Source organism: Ranitomeya variabilis, chromosome 2 (genome assembly GCF_051348905.1).
Source record: "Ranitomeya variabilis isolate aRanVar5 chromosome 2, aRanVar5.hap1, whole genome shotgun sequence".
Taxonomy (NCBI): Eukaryota; Metazoa; Chordata; class Amphibia; order Anura; family Dendrobatidae; genus Ranitomeya; species Ranitomeya variabilis.
Genome location: NC_135233.1, coordinates 815,213,786 through 815,232,315, shown reverse-complemented (window position 1 = coordinate 815,232,315; position 18,530 = coordinate 815,213,786). Strand labels below are relative to the sequence as shown.

The 18,530-nt window shown below is 42.8% G+C and overlaps 1 protein-coding gene across 5 annotated transcripts in view; it reads right to left on the bottom strand.

Moving 5' to 3' along the window:
• The window catches only part of KHDRBS2 (KH RNA binding domain containing, signal transduction associated 2), a 773,482-nt gene that overhangs the window by 602,170 nt on the left and 152,782 nt on the right, over window positions 1-18,530 (bottom strand). For all 5 annotated transcript variants that reach the window (XR_013221832.1, XR_013221831.1, XM_077289991.1 and 2 more), the window contains one exon: window positions 14,798-14,925. Coding sequence is in view for 3 of the 5 variants with exons in the window: in XM_077289991.1 (XP_077146106.1) it covers window positions 14,798-14,925 (128 nt within the window). In the remaining 2 variants the exon portion in view is untranslated. The remainder of the gene's footprint in view (window positions 1-14,797; window positions 14,926-18,530) is intronic.

Sequence of the window (18,530 nt, the reverse complement as noted above, 5' to 3'; positions counted from 1 at the left end):
TTAAACAATATTTTACCTCTCAAAATCTATCCTCTGCGATCTCCTGCTGTAATGTCAGTATTGTCTTTTGCTTCCTCCCCTGCCCAGGAGTTGTGGTATGTTCAGTACAGGGTCAGACACAGACAATTTTTAAAATGAACTTTCGTTCCTGGGAAAACCCCTTTAAAAAGCAAATATCAATGCCAACATGGCTCCTCCTAAAAAGATTTTAACACAGGGGGAGGGGTGAGTGCACATAGGAGAGAGGACACACAGGGGGAGACAGGTCAAATGAGAAAACACATGAGGGTAGAAGACAGCACAGTGGTTGAGAGAGAGCAGAGAAGGGGGAGAGCACATGGGGTACACAGGCCAAAGAAAATGACTAGTGATGAGCACGCTCGAGTGACCTCCGAGTATTTGTTAGTGTTCAGAGAGTTTTCACTGCCTCAGCTGAATGATTTACAGCTATTAGCCAGGCTGAGTACATGTGGGGGTTGCCTGGTTGCTAGGGAATCCTCACATGTAATCAAGCTGTCTAGTAGCTGTAAATCATTCAGCTGCCGCGATGAAAACTTAATCTCCAAACACTAACAAATATTCGGAGGTCACCCGAGCGTGCTCGGGGAAAACCCAAGCAACGAGTAAACTCACTCATCACTAAAGATGACATGAGAGAAGACAGCAGATAGGGAGAAAGCGCACGGGGTGAGAGAGACAGAGCACAGGGGGGAGACAGCTCAAACGGGACAGCACATGAGGGGAAAACACAGCACAGGAAGGCGAGAGACAGCAGACAAGGGTGATAGCACATGGGGTAGACAGGTCAAAGAAGAGAGCACTGACGGGAGAAGTCAGCACATGGGGAAAGAGAGAGTGGATAGGTGGGTGAGAACATGGGGGGAGAGATTCGCAATGCTGCAAAGCCTGCCCCCATCGTGACAATACCGCCCTCCCGATACGATACCATCAGGCCTCCATCTAGTCCTGCTTGCAGGAACAAGCATATAACCTCAGAGACTTAAGTAATTACCATATTTTGTGGATTATAAAATGCATCGGATTATAAGATGCACCCCAAATTTTTGAGGAGAAAAATAGGAAAAATAACTTTTTTTAATAAAATGGTGGTGCTTCTTATAATCCCTGTGTCTAACTGCTTACCGGGGTGGTGGCTATGGTGAAGCGCGGTACCAGGGTTGCCGCAGGATGAGGCAAGAGTGGAGAGTTGCTGCAGGTTGGGATGAGGGGGTGTTCAGATGTGCGGTGCGGCGGGCCGCTGCGGGTGTTCGGTGCTGCGGGTGTCCGGTGCTGTGGGGGTTCTGCCAACATCTTGTAAAAGCCCCCGCAGTGACCTGGTTTCTTATGCGGTAAACTGGACTCCGGGAAAATGGCTGCCGGCCGGGAGCGTTACATGTGCAGATGGAGATCTTGGCACTGGCACTGAGATCTCATCTCCCGAGATCTCCATCTGCACATGCGCCACGCCCGGCAGCCATTTTCCCAGAGTCCAGTCCACCGCATAGGAAACCATGTCACTGCGGGGGCTCTGGGCTTTCACAAGATGTCGGCAGATCCCCCGCAGCGCCGGACACCCGCAGCGGCGCGCTGCACTGCACATCCGTTCACCCCCTCATCCCAGCCTGCGGCCGATAAGGTATATCTGCATTATGAGACGCACCACAATTTTCCCCAAAAATTTTTTGGGAAAAAATTGAGTCTTATAATCTGAAAAATACGGTAATTAGTATTATCATAGACTTGACGCTAAACGGCAAAGTAATCTACAAGCAAAAATTCATTTGACAGAGCGATGTACAGGTTAACGGCTCATTCACACAACCGTATTTTCGGTACAAGTACAGTCTGGAGAAAAAACGGACAGCACTCAGAGCAATGTTATACAATGAGGTGGTGCAGATAAGTGATTTCTTCTCACTGGGCAAATCTGTGCGTAAAATTTTTTTCCATCATGCAGTAGTTTCTTCCGAGAATCGGGTGAGACTCACCCATCCATGTCTATGGGTGCGTAAAAATTAAATCAGATGTCATATGGAGTCACAGTATAACATCTGGATTTTTACGGATACATTGCAATTCTGTAATAAAACTGTAAATGGTCCTGCAAATGATTAATAGCGACTGATGCACATAGATGACAAGTGAGAAGAAAATCGCCCTACTTTTCGGGATGAAATGGAGCAATTTTGATACGCTGATGTGAACTAGCCTTCAGTAAAGAAGGGTTAGGTTAGGTTAGGTGTACTGTCAGCATTATGCTGTTCAACCTTAATGCAGGTATTGGTTACATTGATAATATTTTTCTTCTTCATTTACTGATACATTCAGAGGTTCGTGTGATTTTAAGTTAATTGCGCTACATTTTACATTATATCTCTCTAAACTTTGTGTGACAATAAAGAATCCACGGCAGAATGTACCTGTTTAATGAAGCATTTGTAAGTCAAACCTCTAAAATGATTTTACATTAAAGAAATAGAAGCCCAAATCTCAGCAATCAGTCTTTCGCCTAATATTTCCTGTCAGCAGCTCTGCATAAATCTGCTCGACTGTATCAAGCAGCTTCACAAGCCTGTATCTTGCTCTGTTCTCTGACGGAGGTTTATCCTTTAGATTTATGACATAGTTCAATAAAAAACGTTCACTGGAAAAGTCAACTGAGATTTATCATTAAAAACATAAATCCTCGTGATTTCTGCTTCTCATCTCACCTCCACCTTCTCATTTATATACTTCATCAAGTTCCATGAATATGATATTCTGAAAGTAACTGTTCTGCAGTCAGTCTCTAATAGACAAATCACAGTATTGGGGAGTATTTCATTAACCCCTTCACGACAGGGCCCATTTTCATTTTTTCGTTTCTGTTTTTTCCTCCCCACTTCTTCCCAGAGTCATAACTCTTTTTATTTTTCAGTCCACATAGACATATGAGGGCTTGTTTTTTATGGGACGAGTTGTATTTTTGAATGACACCATTACTTTTACCACATATGGGAAAAAAAATTACAACTGCAGTGAAATTGTGAAAAAAAACACAATTCTGAACTGATTTTACAATGTACACTTTGAGGTAAAAATGACCACACAACATGATTCTCCTCATCAATAGGATTATGGCGATACCAAACATGTTTAGCTTTATTTTAGTGGTGAAAAAAAAAAAATCTGAAGTTTACCAAAACAAAATTTGGGAGTGGTGTTGCCATTTTCCGATACCTGTAACATTTTTATTTTCAGTCCAATGGTGGAGCTGTATGTTAGGTATTTTTTTGCGGGTTGAGACGTTTTTATTAGTACCATTTTGGGATACATGTGACTTTTTGATCGCTTGTTACAGCATTTTTTGTTGAAGTGAGTTGACCAAAAAAAACGTAAATTTGACATTCTTGATTTTTCATTTTTTTTCCGTTTACGGGGACAATTGATTGGGTTGTTTTTATATTTTGATAGATCAGCCTTTTCTGAACACGGCGATATGAAATATGTGTATTTTTTAACCCCTTCACCCCAAAGCCTGTTTTCACCTAAGTGACAGGGCCAATTTTTACAATTCTGACCACTGTCAATTTATAAGGTCATAACTCTGAAACGCTTCAATGGATCCTGGTGATTCTGAGACTGTTTTCTCGTGACATATTGTACTTTATGATAGTGGTAAAACTTCTTCAATATGACTTGCATTTATTTGTAAAAAAACGGAAACTTGACGAAAATTGTGAAAATTTAGCAATTTTCAAACTTTTAGTCTTTATGCTTTTAAATTAGAGAGTTATATCACATAATATAGTTAATAAAAAACATTTCCCACATGTCTGATTTACATCAGCACAATTTTGGAAACTCAGCACAATTTTGGAAACATAATTTTTTTTTGTTAGGGAGTTATAAGGGTTAAAAGTTGACCAGCGATTTCTCATTTTTGCAACAAAATTTGAAAAACCATTTTTTTTAGGGACCACCTCACACTCGAAGTGACTTTGAGGGGTCTATATGACAGAAAATGCCCAAAAGTGACACCATTCTAAAAACTGCACCCCTCAAGGTACTCAAAACCACATTCAAAAAGTTTATTAACCTTTCAGGTGCTTCACAGGAATTTTGGGAATGTTTAAAAAAAATTTAACATTTAACTTTTTTTTCACAAAATTTTTACTTCAGATCCAATTTGTTTTATTTTACCAAGGGTAACAGGAGAAATTGGACCACAAAAGTCGTTGGACAATTTGTCCTGAGTACGCCGATACCCCATATGTTGGGGTAAACCATTGTTTGGGCACATGGCAGAGCTCGGAAGGGAAGGAGCACCATTTGACTTTTCAATGCAAAATTGGCTTGAATTGAGATCGGAACCCATATCGCATTTGGAGAGCCCCTGACATGCCTAAACAGTGGAAACCCCCCACGATTGACCACATTTTGGAAAGAATACCCCCTAAGAAACTTATCTAGATGTGTGGTGAGCACTTTTAACCCCCAATTATTTCACTAAAGTTTAGAATGTGGCGCCGTGAAAATTAAAAAATCATTTTTTCTTTCCACAAAATACTGTTTTAGCCTGCAATTTTTTTCCCAAGGGTAACAGGAGAAATTGGACCACAAAAGTTGTTGTCCAATTTGTCTTGAGTACGCTGATACCCCATATATGGGGGGGAACTACTGTTTGGGCGCACGGGAGAGCTCGGAAGGGAAGGAGCGCCGTTTGAAATGCAGACTTAGATGGATTGGTCTGCAGGCATCATGTTGCATTTGCAGAGCCCCTGATGTACCTAAACAGTAGAAATCCCCCACAAGTGACCCTATATTGGAAACTAGACCCCCCAAGGAACTTATCTAGATGTGCTGTGAGAACTTTGAACCAACAAGTGTTTCACTACAGTTTACATTGCAGAGCCGTGAAAATAAAAAATATATTTTTTTCCACGAAAATGATATTTTAGCCCCCAAATTTTTATTTTCCCAAGGGTAACAGGACAAATTGGACCCCAAAAGTTGTTGTCCAATTTGTCCTGAGAACGCTGATACCCCATATGTGGGGGGGAACCACTGTTTGGGCGCATGGGAGAACTCGGAAGGGAAGGAGCACTGTTTTAGTTTTTCAACACAGAATTGGCTGGAATTGAGATTGGACGCCATGTCGCGTTTGGAGAGCCCCTGATGTGCCTAAACAGTGGAACCCCACAATTCTAACTGAAACCCTAAGCCCAACCCTAACCCCAGCCCTAACCCTAGCCCTAACCCTAGCCCTAGCCCTAACCCTAGCCCTAACCCTAGCCCTAACCCTAGCCCTAACTCTAACCCTAATGGGAAAATGGAAATAAATACATTTTTTAAAATTTTATTATTTTTCCCTAACTAAGGGGGTGATGAAGGGGGGTTTAATTTACTTTTATAGCGTTTTTTTAGCGGATTTTTATGATTGGCAGCCGTCACACAATAAAAGACGCTTTTATTGCAAAAATAGTTTTTGCATCACCACATTTTGAGAGCTATAATTTATCCATATTTTGGCCCACAGAGTCATATGAGATCTTGTTTTTTGTGGGACAAGTTGACGTTTTTATTGGTACCATTATCGGGCACATTACATTTTTTGATCGCTTTTTATTCCGATTTTTGGGAGGCGGAATGAACAAAAACCAGCAATTCCTGAAATTCTTTTAGGGGGGGGGCGTTTATACCGTTCCACGTGTAGTAAAATTAATAAAGCAGCTTTATTCTGCAGGTCAGTACGATTACAGCGATACCTCATTTATATAATTTTTTTATGTTTTGGCGCTTTTACACAATAAAAACTATTTTATAAAAAAAAAATTGTTTTTGCATCGCTTTATTCTGAGAGCTAGAACTTTTTTATTTTTCTGATGATGATGCTGTATGGTGCCTTTTTTTTTGCGGGACAAGATGACGTTTTTAGCGGTACCATGTTTATTTATATCCGTCTTTTTGATCGCGTGTTATTCCACTTTTTGTTCGCCTGTATGATAATTAAGCGTTGTTTTTTTACCTTGTTTTTTATTTATTTTTTTTGCGGTGTTCACTGAAGGGGTTAACTAGTGGGATAGTTTTATAGAGCGGGTCGTTACGGACGCGGCGATACCAAATATGTGTACTTTTATTGTTTTTTTTTTAATTTACATAAATAAATGGATTTATTGGGATTTTTTTTTTCCTTTATTTGGGGATTTTTTTTTTTTTACTTTCTACCATTGTCCCAGGGTGGGACATCACTATATTAGACCAGATCGCTGAGCTGACATTGTGCGTAGCACAGAGCAGGAAGCTTTCCGATGCCTGCTCTCAGCAGGCGCCGACTAGCCACGTCACTTCATGACCCGGAAGGAGGCCCGCGGCCATCTTGGATCCGGGGACTCCTTCAGGATCACCGGAGCAATGCGATCACATCGCGTTGCTCCGGCGGGAGAGCGCAGGGAGCCCCCATCCCTGCGCGATCCCCCTCTATGCCGCTGTCACTACTGACAACGGCATCAGAGAAGTTAAATGCCCGCGATCGGCGCTAGCGCCGATCGTGGGCATTGCTGCGGGGTGTCAGCTGTCATATACAGCTGACACCCGCACCCGATCACCGAGGCGCTCAGTGCGAGACCGCGGTGATCGGTGCGCCATACTAATACTGCAGCTGGCACAAGTGCAGTGCCCGCAGCGCAGTACTAGTACGGCGCATGTCACGAAGGGGTTAATATCTTTATTTTCAATGGGGGAAGGAGTTGATTAGAGCTTTTTTTATTTTTTTCATATTTATTTAAACTTTTTTTTTTCCTTTTTACTGATTTTGTTAGCCCCTTGAAAATGTGATCATCTGATCGCTTGTGCTATATGCAGCAATGCTTTACCATTGCTGCATACAGCAGAAATCACAGTCTTCTTTGAGGCTCTGTCACAAGCTCCAATGTTCCAAATTACAAAGCAATGTTTGCCAGTATTCTGACTTTACTGAATCAGGGCCACAGTGTAAAATCAATTAACCCCTCATCAACCTATGACGTGTATATCCATCATAGGACGTGTATATCCATCATAGGTCACGTGTCCCCCCCCCCTGGAAAAAGCTGTGGGCTCAGCATCGGGACCTGTATCTTTTCCGGCACATGACAGTTGATCTGATCAGCTGTTATATGCCCCTATATGCCTGGTGGCCAGCGCTCATACCAGATGAGCATTTTGCTGCAGACCTGCTATGTGTAACACAAGCGATCAGATGATTGCCATGGAGACTATCAAAGCAAGTAAAAAGCAAAAAAAAAAAAGTTTTACAAATATAAAAAATAAAACATTTTAAAGATCAAATCACCCCCCTTTTGCCTCATTCAAAATAAAACAATAAAAAAAAAACACATTTGGTATCGTCGCGTTCAGAAACACCCGATCTATCAAGATATAAAAATAATTAATCTAATCAGTAAACGGCGTAACGAGAAAAAATATCCAAAAGTTATTTTGGATACTGCAACATTGCAAGAAAATGCAATAACGGGCGATCAACACATTGTATCTGTCATAAAATGGTATCAATAAAAACATCAGCTCGCTCGCAAATAAAAAGCACTCACCTGGCTGCAGATCCCGAATAATGTCTAAATGTTAAATTGATCCATTTGGTTGTTTTTTTTGTTTTGTTTTTTGTTTTTTTTTTACAAACTTTGGATTTTTTTCACCACTTAAATAGTAATAATATTACTTAGATAATAATAATAATACTTTATTTATATAGCGCCAACATATTCCGCAGCGCTTTACAGTTTAACAGTTTCAAACGCAAGTCATAAGTAACAACGTTAACAATACAATAATTAAAGCACAATAAGACAAATCTGCTCGTGAGAGCTTACAATCTACAATGAGGTGGGGAGATACAAAGTACAGGTGTGTATTTACAATGATGTATTTACAATGATGGTCCAACCATCTTGAGGGAGTGGGGGATAGATGGAGATAGTGAATGGGCTACACACGCACCATTACACATAAAATGACTGATTAGGAAACGTGATAGGCCGCTCTGAACAAATATGTTTTGAGGGAGCGCCTAAAACTATGCAAATTGTGGATGGTCCTAATTTCTTCGGGTAGAGCATTCCAGAGGATTGGCGCAGCGTGGGAGAAGTCTTGGAGACAGGAGTGGGAGGTACGGATTAGTGCAGAGGTTAGTCAAAAGTAATTTGCAGAGCGCAGCGGTCAGCTAGGCCCATAGACAGAAATGGGAGGATATGTAAGGGGGTTCTGCACTGTGGAGAGCTTTGTGGGTGAGAACAAGTACTTTGAATTGGATCCTATAATGAATGGGCATCCAGTGTAATGACTGGCGAAGAGCGGCTGCACCTGAATACCGATTAGCCAGGTAGATGACCGTGGCTGCCTCATTAAGAATGGACCGGAGAGGGAAAGTCGAGCGATGGGGAGGTCAATTAATAGAGCATTACAGTAGTCCAGGCGGGAGTGGATCAATGCGACAGTGAGGGTTTCTGTTGTTTCCATGGTGAGAAAAGGGCGGATTCTAGAGATGTTCTTTAGGTGTAAGTGGCAGGAGCGGACAAGAGATTGTATATGGGAAGTGAAGGAGAGATTGGTGTAAAACGTAACACCCAGACAGCACGCCTGCTGCCTGGGTATTATTTTGGTGCCACCCACGGACAGGGAAATGTCAGATTTAGGGAGGTTAGTAGATGGTGGGAGCAGAAGAAGTTCAGTTTTGGAGAGGTTGAGTTTCAGATAGAGGGTGGACATGATGTCGTAGACTGAAGACAGTCACTGACGTTCTGTAGTACAGCGGGAGTAAGGTCAGGGGATGACGTGTATAGTTGTGTGTCATTGGCATAAAGATGGTACTGAAAGCCAAATCTGCTGATGGTCTGTCCAATTGGAGCCGTGTAGCGAGAGAAGAGAAGTGGGCCAAGGACTGAACCTATAAAAAAAAGAACCTATACATGTTTGGTATCTACAAACTCGTAATGACCTGGAGAATCATAATGGCAGGTTAGTTTTAAAAAAAAAATGCAAAAAATAGTTGTGGAATTGCACTTTTTTGCAATTTTACAGCACTTAGAATTTTTTTTCCAGTTTCCAGTACATGATATGGTAAAAACTAGAGATGAGCGAGTATACTCATTGCTCAGGTTTTCCCGAGCATGCTCGGGTGATCTCCGAGTATTTTGTGACTGCTCGGAGATTTATTTTTTCGCCGCAGCTATAAGATTTACGGCTGTTAGACAGCTTGAATACATGTGGGGATTACCTAGCAACCAGGCAACCCCCACATGTACTCAGGCTGGCTAGCAGCCATAACTCATGCAGCTGTGTCAACAAAAACTAATTCTCCAAGCAGTCACAAATACTCGGAGACCACACAAGCGTGCTCGGGAAAACCCAAGCAACGAGTATACTCGCTTATCACTAGTAAAAACCAATGGTGTAGTTCAAAAGTAAAACTCATCCTGCAAAAAAACAAGCCCTCACATGGCCATATTGATGGAAAAATAAAAAAGTTAAAGGGAGGGTGCCGTGATTTTAGTTTTTGTATTAATAATTATTGATTATATAATCAATTATTTTTAATACAAAAGTAAATGTACCTCTTTCATACTTTTTTATTTATTCACTTTTACATTCACCACTGGAGGCTGCCATTTTCATTAGTGTGGGTGTGAGTGTCTGGGCACGACACTTGCACACCTCACTTACGGCAGCCATGTACATAGGAGACAACGGTCGGCCCCGACCGCATCTCCTGCCTCTCAGCTGTGACTTGGCCACGCCCACTGAGCTGCCGCGTCACAGCTGTGAGAGGAGATCGCGGCCATTTTGTTTATTTCCCTCTGCCATCGCACACACAGCTCAGTGCGTGCGATGGGAGAAGCTGCTGCTGGGAGAAGCTGCTGCCGGGAGAAGCTGCTGCCGGGAGAAGCTGCTGCCGAGGGTCCGAGGTAAGTATCTGCAGCGAGGAGCTGTGATTGCAGCCTGTACTTAGTATTACATTACAGGCTGCAATCACTGCCGACCTGTTCAGAGCAGGGCAGGGAGATCGTCACACTGCTCTGCCCTGAACATGACTCAGCACATCCTGGGAGAGGACGGAAGGTAAGTACAGGGTTTTTATTTTCTTATGCATCTACCACTGCTGCCCTATATACCACCTACCACTGCTACCTGCCCCTATATACCACCTACCTCTGCTACCAGCCCCTATATACCACCTACCACTGCTACCTGCCCCTATATACCACTGCTACCTGCCCCTATATACCACTGCTACCTGCCCCTATATACCACTGCTAGCTGCCTCTATATACCACTGCTAGCTGCCTCTATATACCACTGCTAGCTGCCTCTATATACCACTGCTACCTGCCCCTATATACCACTGCTAGCTGCCCCTATATACCACCTACCACTGCTACCAGCCCCTATATACCACCTACCACTGCTACCTGCCCCTATATACCACTGCTAGCTGCCTCTATATACCACTGCTACCTGCCCCTATATACCACTGCTAGCTGCCTCTATATACCACTGCTAGCTGCCTCTATATACCACTGCTAGCTGCCTCTATATACCACTGCTAGCTGCCTCTATATACCACTGCTAGCTGCCTCTATATACCACTGCTAGCTGCCTCTATATACCACTGCTAGCTGCCTCTATATACCACTGCTAGCTGCCTCTATATACCACTGCTAGCTGCCTCTATATACCCCTGCTACATGCCTCTATATACCCCTGCTACCTGCCTCTATATACCCTTGCTACCTGCCTCTATATACCACTGCTAGCTGCCTCTATATACCACTGCTAGCTGCCTCTATCACTGCTAGCTGCCTCTATATACCACTGCTACCTGCCCCTATATACCACTGCTACCTGCCTCTATATACCACCTACCACTGCTACCAGCCCCTATATACCACCTACCACTGCTACCAGCCCCTATATACCACCTACCACTGCTACCTGCCCCTATATACCACTGCTAGCTGCCTCTATACACCACTGCTAGCTGCCTCTATATACCACTGCTAGCTGCCTCTATATACCACTGCTAGCTGCCTCTATATACCACTGCTAGCTGCCTCTATATACCACTGCTAGCTGCCTCTATATACCACTGCTAGCTGCCTCTATATACCCCTGCTACATGCCTCTATATACCCCTGCTACCTGCCTCTATATACCCCTGCTACCTGCCTCTATATACCCTTGCTACCTGCCGCTATATACCCTTGCTACCTGCCTCTATATACCCTTGCTAGCTGCCTCTATATACCCTTGCTAGCTGCCTCTATATACCACTGCTAGCTGCCTCTGTATACCACTGCTAGCTGCCTCTGTATACCACTGCTAGCTGCCTCTGTATACCACTGCTGCCTGCCTCTGTATACCACTGCTGCCTGCCTCTGTATACCACTGCTGCCTGCCTCTATATACCACTGCTGCCTGCCTCTGTATACCACTGCTGCCTGCCTCTGTATACCACTGCTGCCTGCCTCTGTATACCACTATCTGCCTCTATATACACCTACCACTGCTACCTCTGTCCTGTGTAGCTAATCTAGTCCTGGGTAGCTAATCCTGTCCCGTGTACTGTGTCCTCAGCAGTCAGTATCACACAGGACAGGATTAGATACACGGCTCAGCAGTTGGTATCACACGACAGGATTAGATACACGGCTCAGCAGTTGGTATCACACAGAACAGGATTAGATACATGGCTCAGCAGTCGGTATCACACAGGACAGGATTAGATACACGGCTCAGCAGTTGGTAACACACAGGACAGGATTAGATACACGGCTCAGCAGTCGGTATCACACAGGACAGGATTAGATACACGGCTCAGCAGTCGGTATCACACAGGACAGGATTAGATACACGGCTCAGCAGTTGGTATCACACAGGACAGGATTAGATACACGGATCAGCTGTCAGTTTCACACAGGCCAGGATTAGATACACGGCTCAGCAGTCAGTATCTAATCCTCTCCTATGCACTCCTCTCCCCCTGCGTGTCTTTCCCCAATGTGGTTTATTATTTTTGTTGAGGGAGTCGAGGATTATGCGTTCGGTATGGTAAAAGATCAATAAAGGACTTTATTCTGGCCGAGTCTTTATTTACAATACAACTATAGGATTAGTAATGGATGGGTGCCTTATAGACGCCTCTCCATTACTAAGCCGTGGGCTTGATGTCACCGGACAATATGAAGGTGACATTAACCCCAAAAATATGAACCCCACTTGCTACCGCTACAGGGCAAGTGGAAATTGCCAAGCAAAGCGCCAGAAGAGGCGCATGTAAAAGGCGGCTGAGAGCTGATGTTTTTAGCCTGGGGGGGACAATATCCATGGCCCCTTCCTAGGCTATTAATGTCAGCCCGCAGCTGTCTGCATAGTGTTTGATGGTTATTAATTATAGGGGGCCCCACGTCTTTTTTTGGTGGGTGTCCCCCATTTTAATAGCCAGTAAAGGCTAAGTATACAGTTGCGAGCGTGTGAGTGTGAGCACACCCTCCCACCCATAGACCAGTACACTGCTCTCCTGAAATACTCTGTGCTCCTGTCACCCTGCTCCTTCCACCATACGTCTCTGTGACCTCCCTAGAGCAGCACAATACCATATGGATCACGTATAATGCCGCTATATATATTTATCACATAATACTCCTGTAAAGACCACACATTATGCCGAGATATTATAATATATATAATATTACACATTATGCCGCCAAGTATTGTGTGATCTATGTGACGGTATTATATGTGATCTATATGGCGGTATTATGTTTGATCAGTGTTGTGGAATGATGTAAAAACTATATGACGGTGGTATATGAGAACTATATTGTGGGATTATGTGTGATCTATGTGGCAGTACTAGGTGAGAATTATATGGCGGTATTATGTGTGATCTATATGGTGGTATGTGAGAACTGTATGACAGTATTGTGTGATCTATTTGATAGTATTGTGTGATCTATATGACGGTATGTGACAACTGTATGACAGTATTGTGTGATCTATTTGATAGTATTGTGTGTGTGATCTATATGGTGGCATTATGTGAGAACACTATGGCAGTATTATCTTCAGAAAGTGGACCCATTCTATGGTGGTTCTGGCTGAGCACCTGCACGCAGGTCTGGGGTAATAGAGGGGGCAGCATGACCTCCAGTTAGGTGCAGTCAGGGCTGGTGATGCAGCTGAAGAGAGGGGTCTCATTTTTATCGTTACTATATGGCTACGTTTCCTTCCCAGCGTCACCCCGTACTTTGCCTGTCGTCTCACTTTCACACATCGCCAGGACAGGATAGAGAAGACAGGATCTGAGGAGGGGAATGGGGTCTTTGCATGCAATGTCTGGATCAGAACAGGCCATCAATCCGCAGAAATGTTTCCTGGATTTCTGTGGAGCAGACGGTCCATCCATGTGTATAAAAGACAGCGCTCTATGTACAATCCCTGGCTGCTCCGCGCACTGAACATGGTGCCCCCCATAGACCAGCACACTGCTCTCCTGAAATACTCTGTGCTGCTGTCACCCTGCTCCCTCCACCACATATCTCCCAGAATCCTTGCTGCCTGCCATCCTCGGTGACTGTCTACTTGTTAGTATAAGGCTGCCGTCGCACGTTCAGTATTTGGTCAGTATTTTACCTCAGTATTTGTAAGCCAAAACCAGGAGTGGGTGATAAATGCAGAAGTGGTGCATATGTTTCTATTATACTTTTCCTCTAATTGTTCCACTCCTGGTTTTGGCTTACAAATACTGAGGTAAAATACTGACCAAATACTGATAGTGTGACGGCATCCTTACTCTGCAGTCACCAACAAAATGGCTGCTCACTGGGTTCCTGAATATCATCCTCTCTTATCCCTTAGCAAACACCCAGAAGGGAAGGAGAGGAGACATCACATGTCAGCAGACTCCGCCCATAATTACTGCAGTGCAGTAATGTGAGCTAGTTGTACACTAGGTTTTTCTGAAATTTCAGCAGCTGCTCCCCCTAGTGTTTAGAAGTGGAAATTCCCAAACTTTTCAAATTATTTTTCATATTTTACTAAATTATAAACAAATGATAATATTTTTTAAGAAAATGTAAACATTAATTCTTTACATTTTTACAATTGCTGTAAAAAAATTTTTTTTGATGGCACCTTCCCTTTAAGGCTCTGGGAATAAGAAGAGCAAAATACGGAAATGCAAAAACGGTAATACCCTTGGTCGTTAAGGGGTTAATGCAGAATTTTTGACATTACAAAAGTGTTAAAAAGTAAATTCAATGGTAAAATGGTAGAAAGAAAACAAAATCAATTCCATACAAATCAATGCCAAATTAAAACTAAACGTCTAATCCATCCTTATTAACCTCAGCCTTTTTCTCAAGAAATATAAACCCATAAATATTCATTTTAAATATAAAATTATAATCATAAATCATCATACGTCAAGCACTGTATCTTTTTTGTCAGTCATCCAGTAATAAGCAGAGCCGATCCTGAAGTGAACTGTAGCCATTATTTATGGAGTAGTTAACTGCATCATATCCACATTTGCTGCACATTGCATCATATCTATTGCACTTTATCAGCAGTCCTTGTCAGGAAGTGAAGCATGGAACGCCTCCCCATAGGGACTCCGCGTGCTGCCACACAAGGTCCTTCTGCCAGCCTACCTGAGCCTAGTCACACCACTGCTATTTAGTCAATAGCAATAAGTGAAGCATAAATCTACAATAACTGCATGAATGCATTCAAGGATTGTATATAATATAATAAGCATTACCTTTGGATATTGTTTAACTGGTATGAGTACTCTCTCTGATAATTTTATGTTTTTGTTGCTGATAATGTCGAGGTATTTCTTTTCTTCATCTTCTTTCTTTGCCTCAGACTCTTGAAACTTTTCTATTTCTGCAACAACAAAAAAAAGAAAATTACAACTTAGTAGGTAAATGTAAAAACTTCATCACCACTTATTCAGTGTAGGCAAAGAAAGAACGACTGACCGCTTTCGTACTGATTAGCATAGCATACATTTTAGCTGTGTAGCACATGGGGACATTCATTATTCAACTACTTCAGAATTCTATTGAAAAAAGTCACATCTGTTTTACAGAATTTTTTTTTAATACTTAAAGTGAGTGGGGTTTGTCTGAGAATCACGGCCATTGGTACCCCAACAAATTTACCATAATTTAGGACAGAAAATAGGGAAAACTATAGTACAAACTTACGCCAGCCTAAAAAGGCAAATATACCTTTGCCTTTCAATAAATTTTGTATTTCTGTACCCCAGTCTCACTGTCAATAAAGCGAACCTGTGGGTGAGGCTTTATGTAGTGCTCTGCTTACATATGCATGTTTATGGGCTCATGACAAGCTACTGATCCTCAGTGACCTGCCTCTTATCTTACATACTGCATATACTATTGTGTGGTTACAAAGAAAATTAACATTCATCATAATGGCGCCTGCGTTGGAGCATGATACAATGGCTAATATGCATATATGCATATATGATTTAGTCATATAGTGCTGTGTTCCGATAGATGCTACTGTGCAAGCGCAGGCCCCATTTTGCTGGAGAAAACAACATTTGGCTCCATCAAGATGGCACCAGCGGCACCCGCGCAGTAGCATCTATCATAGATGCTACAGGGAAACGGAGGCGCCATTTTGATGAATGCTATTTTTTTCCCCACACAATATTTTATGCAGTATCTAAAATAGGAGGCAAGTCAGTGAGGGATCGGTGACCTTTCATAAGCCCATAAACATGCATATATAAGCAGAGCACCACATAAAACCCTGCCCACAGCCCCGCCCCAGAGCACAAGAATCTTATTAACTAAAAACTACAAATAAAGATTAAACAACAACCTCAAGATGGATTTCATCAACCAAGGTATAATTTTAATCAGCATAACGGCACCGACTTGACACTGTCTATAGTTTACTGAGCAAAATCCTGCTGACAGGTTCCCTTTAAGAACAGCAAAAAAAAACTCTGGTCGTAAATTAAATGTGTTCCAGGACATTCAATTGTAAGGACAGATGCTTGTAGGCAGGCACTATAAGTCAGGAGCAAGAACATGTGATGTTGCATCTAAGAGACAGAAAAACAAACCTTTAGGCCCCAGGGATTTAAGATCATTTCTTCTTTTCAGAAAGTTTGTGTTTTCAGATGTTTTCCTCCGAATTGCACATTTTGAAATGTATTAAATAATTTAGCAAGTTAGGTGCCTGTTAACTCTGCTGCTGATCTCTGGTATGTCCATCATACAAATTGCATAATAAAGGGACACAAACCCATGAAAAACATTTTCCTAAAGCTGTTATTTTTTCTTTTCCTTCAAAGATAATGACAATCACATTAACAGTTCCAGTTCACAGACTAATCCATCAGTATAAAATGAAATATTTGCTCTACAGCTTCTGTAAGGCAATTTCATGAATAAATCCTTCAAATCACTCAGGGTCAAATAGTCTGAAATCCATAGAACAACCCAGCTGCATACACACAAACAGCAATTTCATGGAGACATTGTGGAGCAGGAGTTGGCGTGAAGCCGCACCAATACTACTGTACCAAATTTGAGATGTCCATGTCAGTCACCTAAACCACTCTGTTCATTGTCAATATATTTCCCAAAACAATAAACACTATCGCTTTCCGAATGTTTATTTGCTTGCCAGTGAAAATGTAACATAAAATTCCTAAAATAGAGGCAGACTCAATCATGTTTCAGTAACTATTTTTCGATTAAGGTGTCAAGTTTTTTACATTAGAAATATCTAAATACAAAATAGAAAAAATAAAGGGCAGTCCTTGGTACGGAATCCTTTGTTTAGAAAGTGGGGCCAAGGTAAATGCTCACTTATTCGAGATGTGCTTCTACCAAGTTCAACTCTGTTTCAAGGCTTTGCCAACAGATTATCAGCTGCAGATAATAATAATTTTTATTTATATAGCGCCAACATATTCCGCAGCACTTTACAAAACATGTACAAACAATACATTCGGTACGAGTTAAGACAATTTAAACAGTGACATTAGGAGTGAGGTCCCTGCTTGCAAGCTTACAATCTACAAGGAAATGGGGGGACACAATAGGTGAAAAGTGATTGTTATTTCAGGTCTGGCAATTATAATAAATAGGGATTTTCATACAAAGCTGCATGATCCGGTCATCAGTCCGTGTGTTTAAGTGCAATAGTCAAGTATCAAGTGCAGTTATCATGTGCATGGAGGGTGAGGAGACAGATGAATAGTAGGGTGCAGATTCAGAGTAATATTTGGAAGGAGGGAACAGTGCAAAGTTAGTTTACTGAGTAGTTGATGTGGTAGGCTTGGGTCTTAGGTCATTTGTAGAATGGAGGGCACGTGTAGGGCGATAGACAGAGATGAGAGAGGAGATATAAGGCGGTGCAGAACTGTGGAGAGCTTTGTGGGTGAGAGAGATGAGTTTATACTGGACCCTGTAGCGAATGGGTAGCCAGTGTAATGACTGGCACAAAATGGAGGCATCGGTGAAGCGGCTGGACAGAAAAATGACTTTGGCTGCAGCATTCAAGATGGATTGGAGGAGAAAGTTTGGTAAGAGGGACACCGATTAGAAGAGAGTTGCAGTAGTCCAGACGAGAATGAATAAGAGCGACAGTAAGAGTCTTAGCAGTTTCAACGGTGAGAAAAGGTCGGATTCTGGAGATGTTTTTAAGATGCAGGTGACAAAGAGCGAGTGATCGGATATAGGGAGTAAAGGAAAGTTCGGTGTCGAATATGACCCCAAGACAGCGGGCATGCTGCTTGGGAGTTATGGTTGAACCCTCCAGGGTAATTTCGACGTTGGGTAGAGTGAGGTTAGTAGAAGGGAGAAACACAAGAAGTTCCGTTTTGGAGAGATTTAGTTTCAGGTAGAGGGAGGACATGATGTTAGAGACAGCAGACAGACAATCCTTGGTATTTTGAATTAGGGTAGGGGTGATGTCGGGGGAAGAAGTGTATAATTGGGTGTCATCAGCATAGAGATGATACTGGAACCCAAATCTGCTGATTGTTTGTCCAATAGGGGCCGTGTAAAGAGAGAAGAGGAGGGGGCCTAGGACTGAGCCTTGCGGAACCCCGATAGTAAGCGGACGAAGAGAAGAAGAAGAACCGGCAAAAGATACAGTGAAGGAGCGGTCAGAGAGGTAGGAGGAGAACCAGGATAGGGCTGTGTCCTTGAGGCCTATAGAGCGGAGCATAGTGAGGAGGAGCTGGTGATCCACAGTGTCAAATGCGGCAGAAAGATCCAGGAGAATCAGCAGAGAGCTGATTTTCTGATTTATTCACACTGCGGGGCTGGGATTCACAGGCAGGGCGGCCGCACAGGCGCAGTCAGCTAGACTGCATATGAGGACAGAGGACGGGCAGCGCTCACTGCGCCTGCCCAAGGCATGACAAAAGAGCGCAGGCTTATTTCAAAACAGCGCTGAGGAGGCGACGACCGGCGCCAAGAAGACTTGAGTGACGGCTG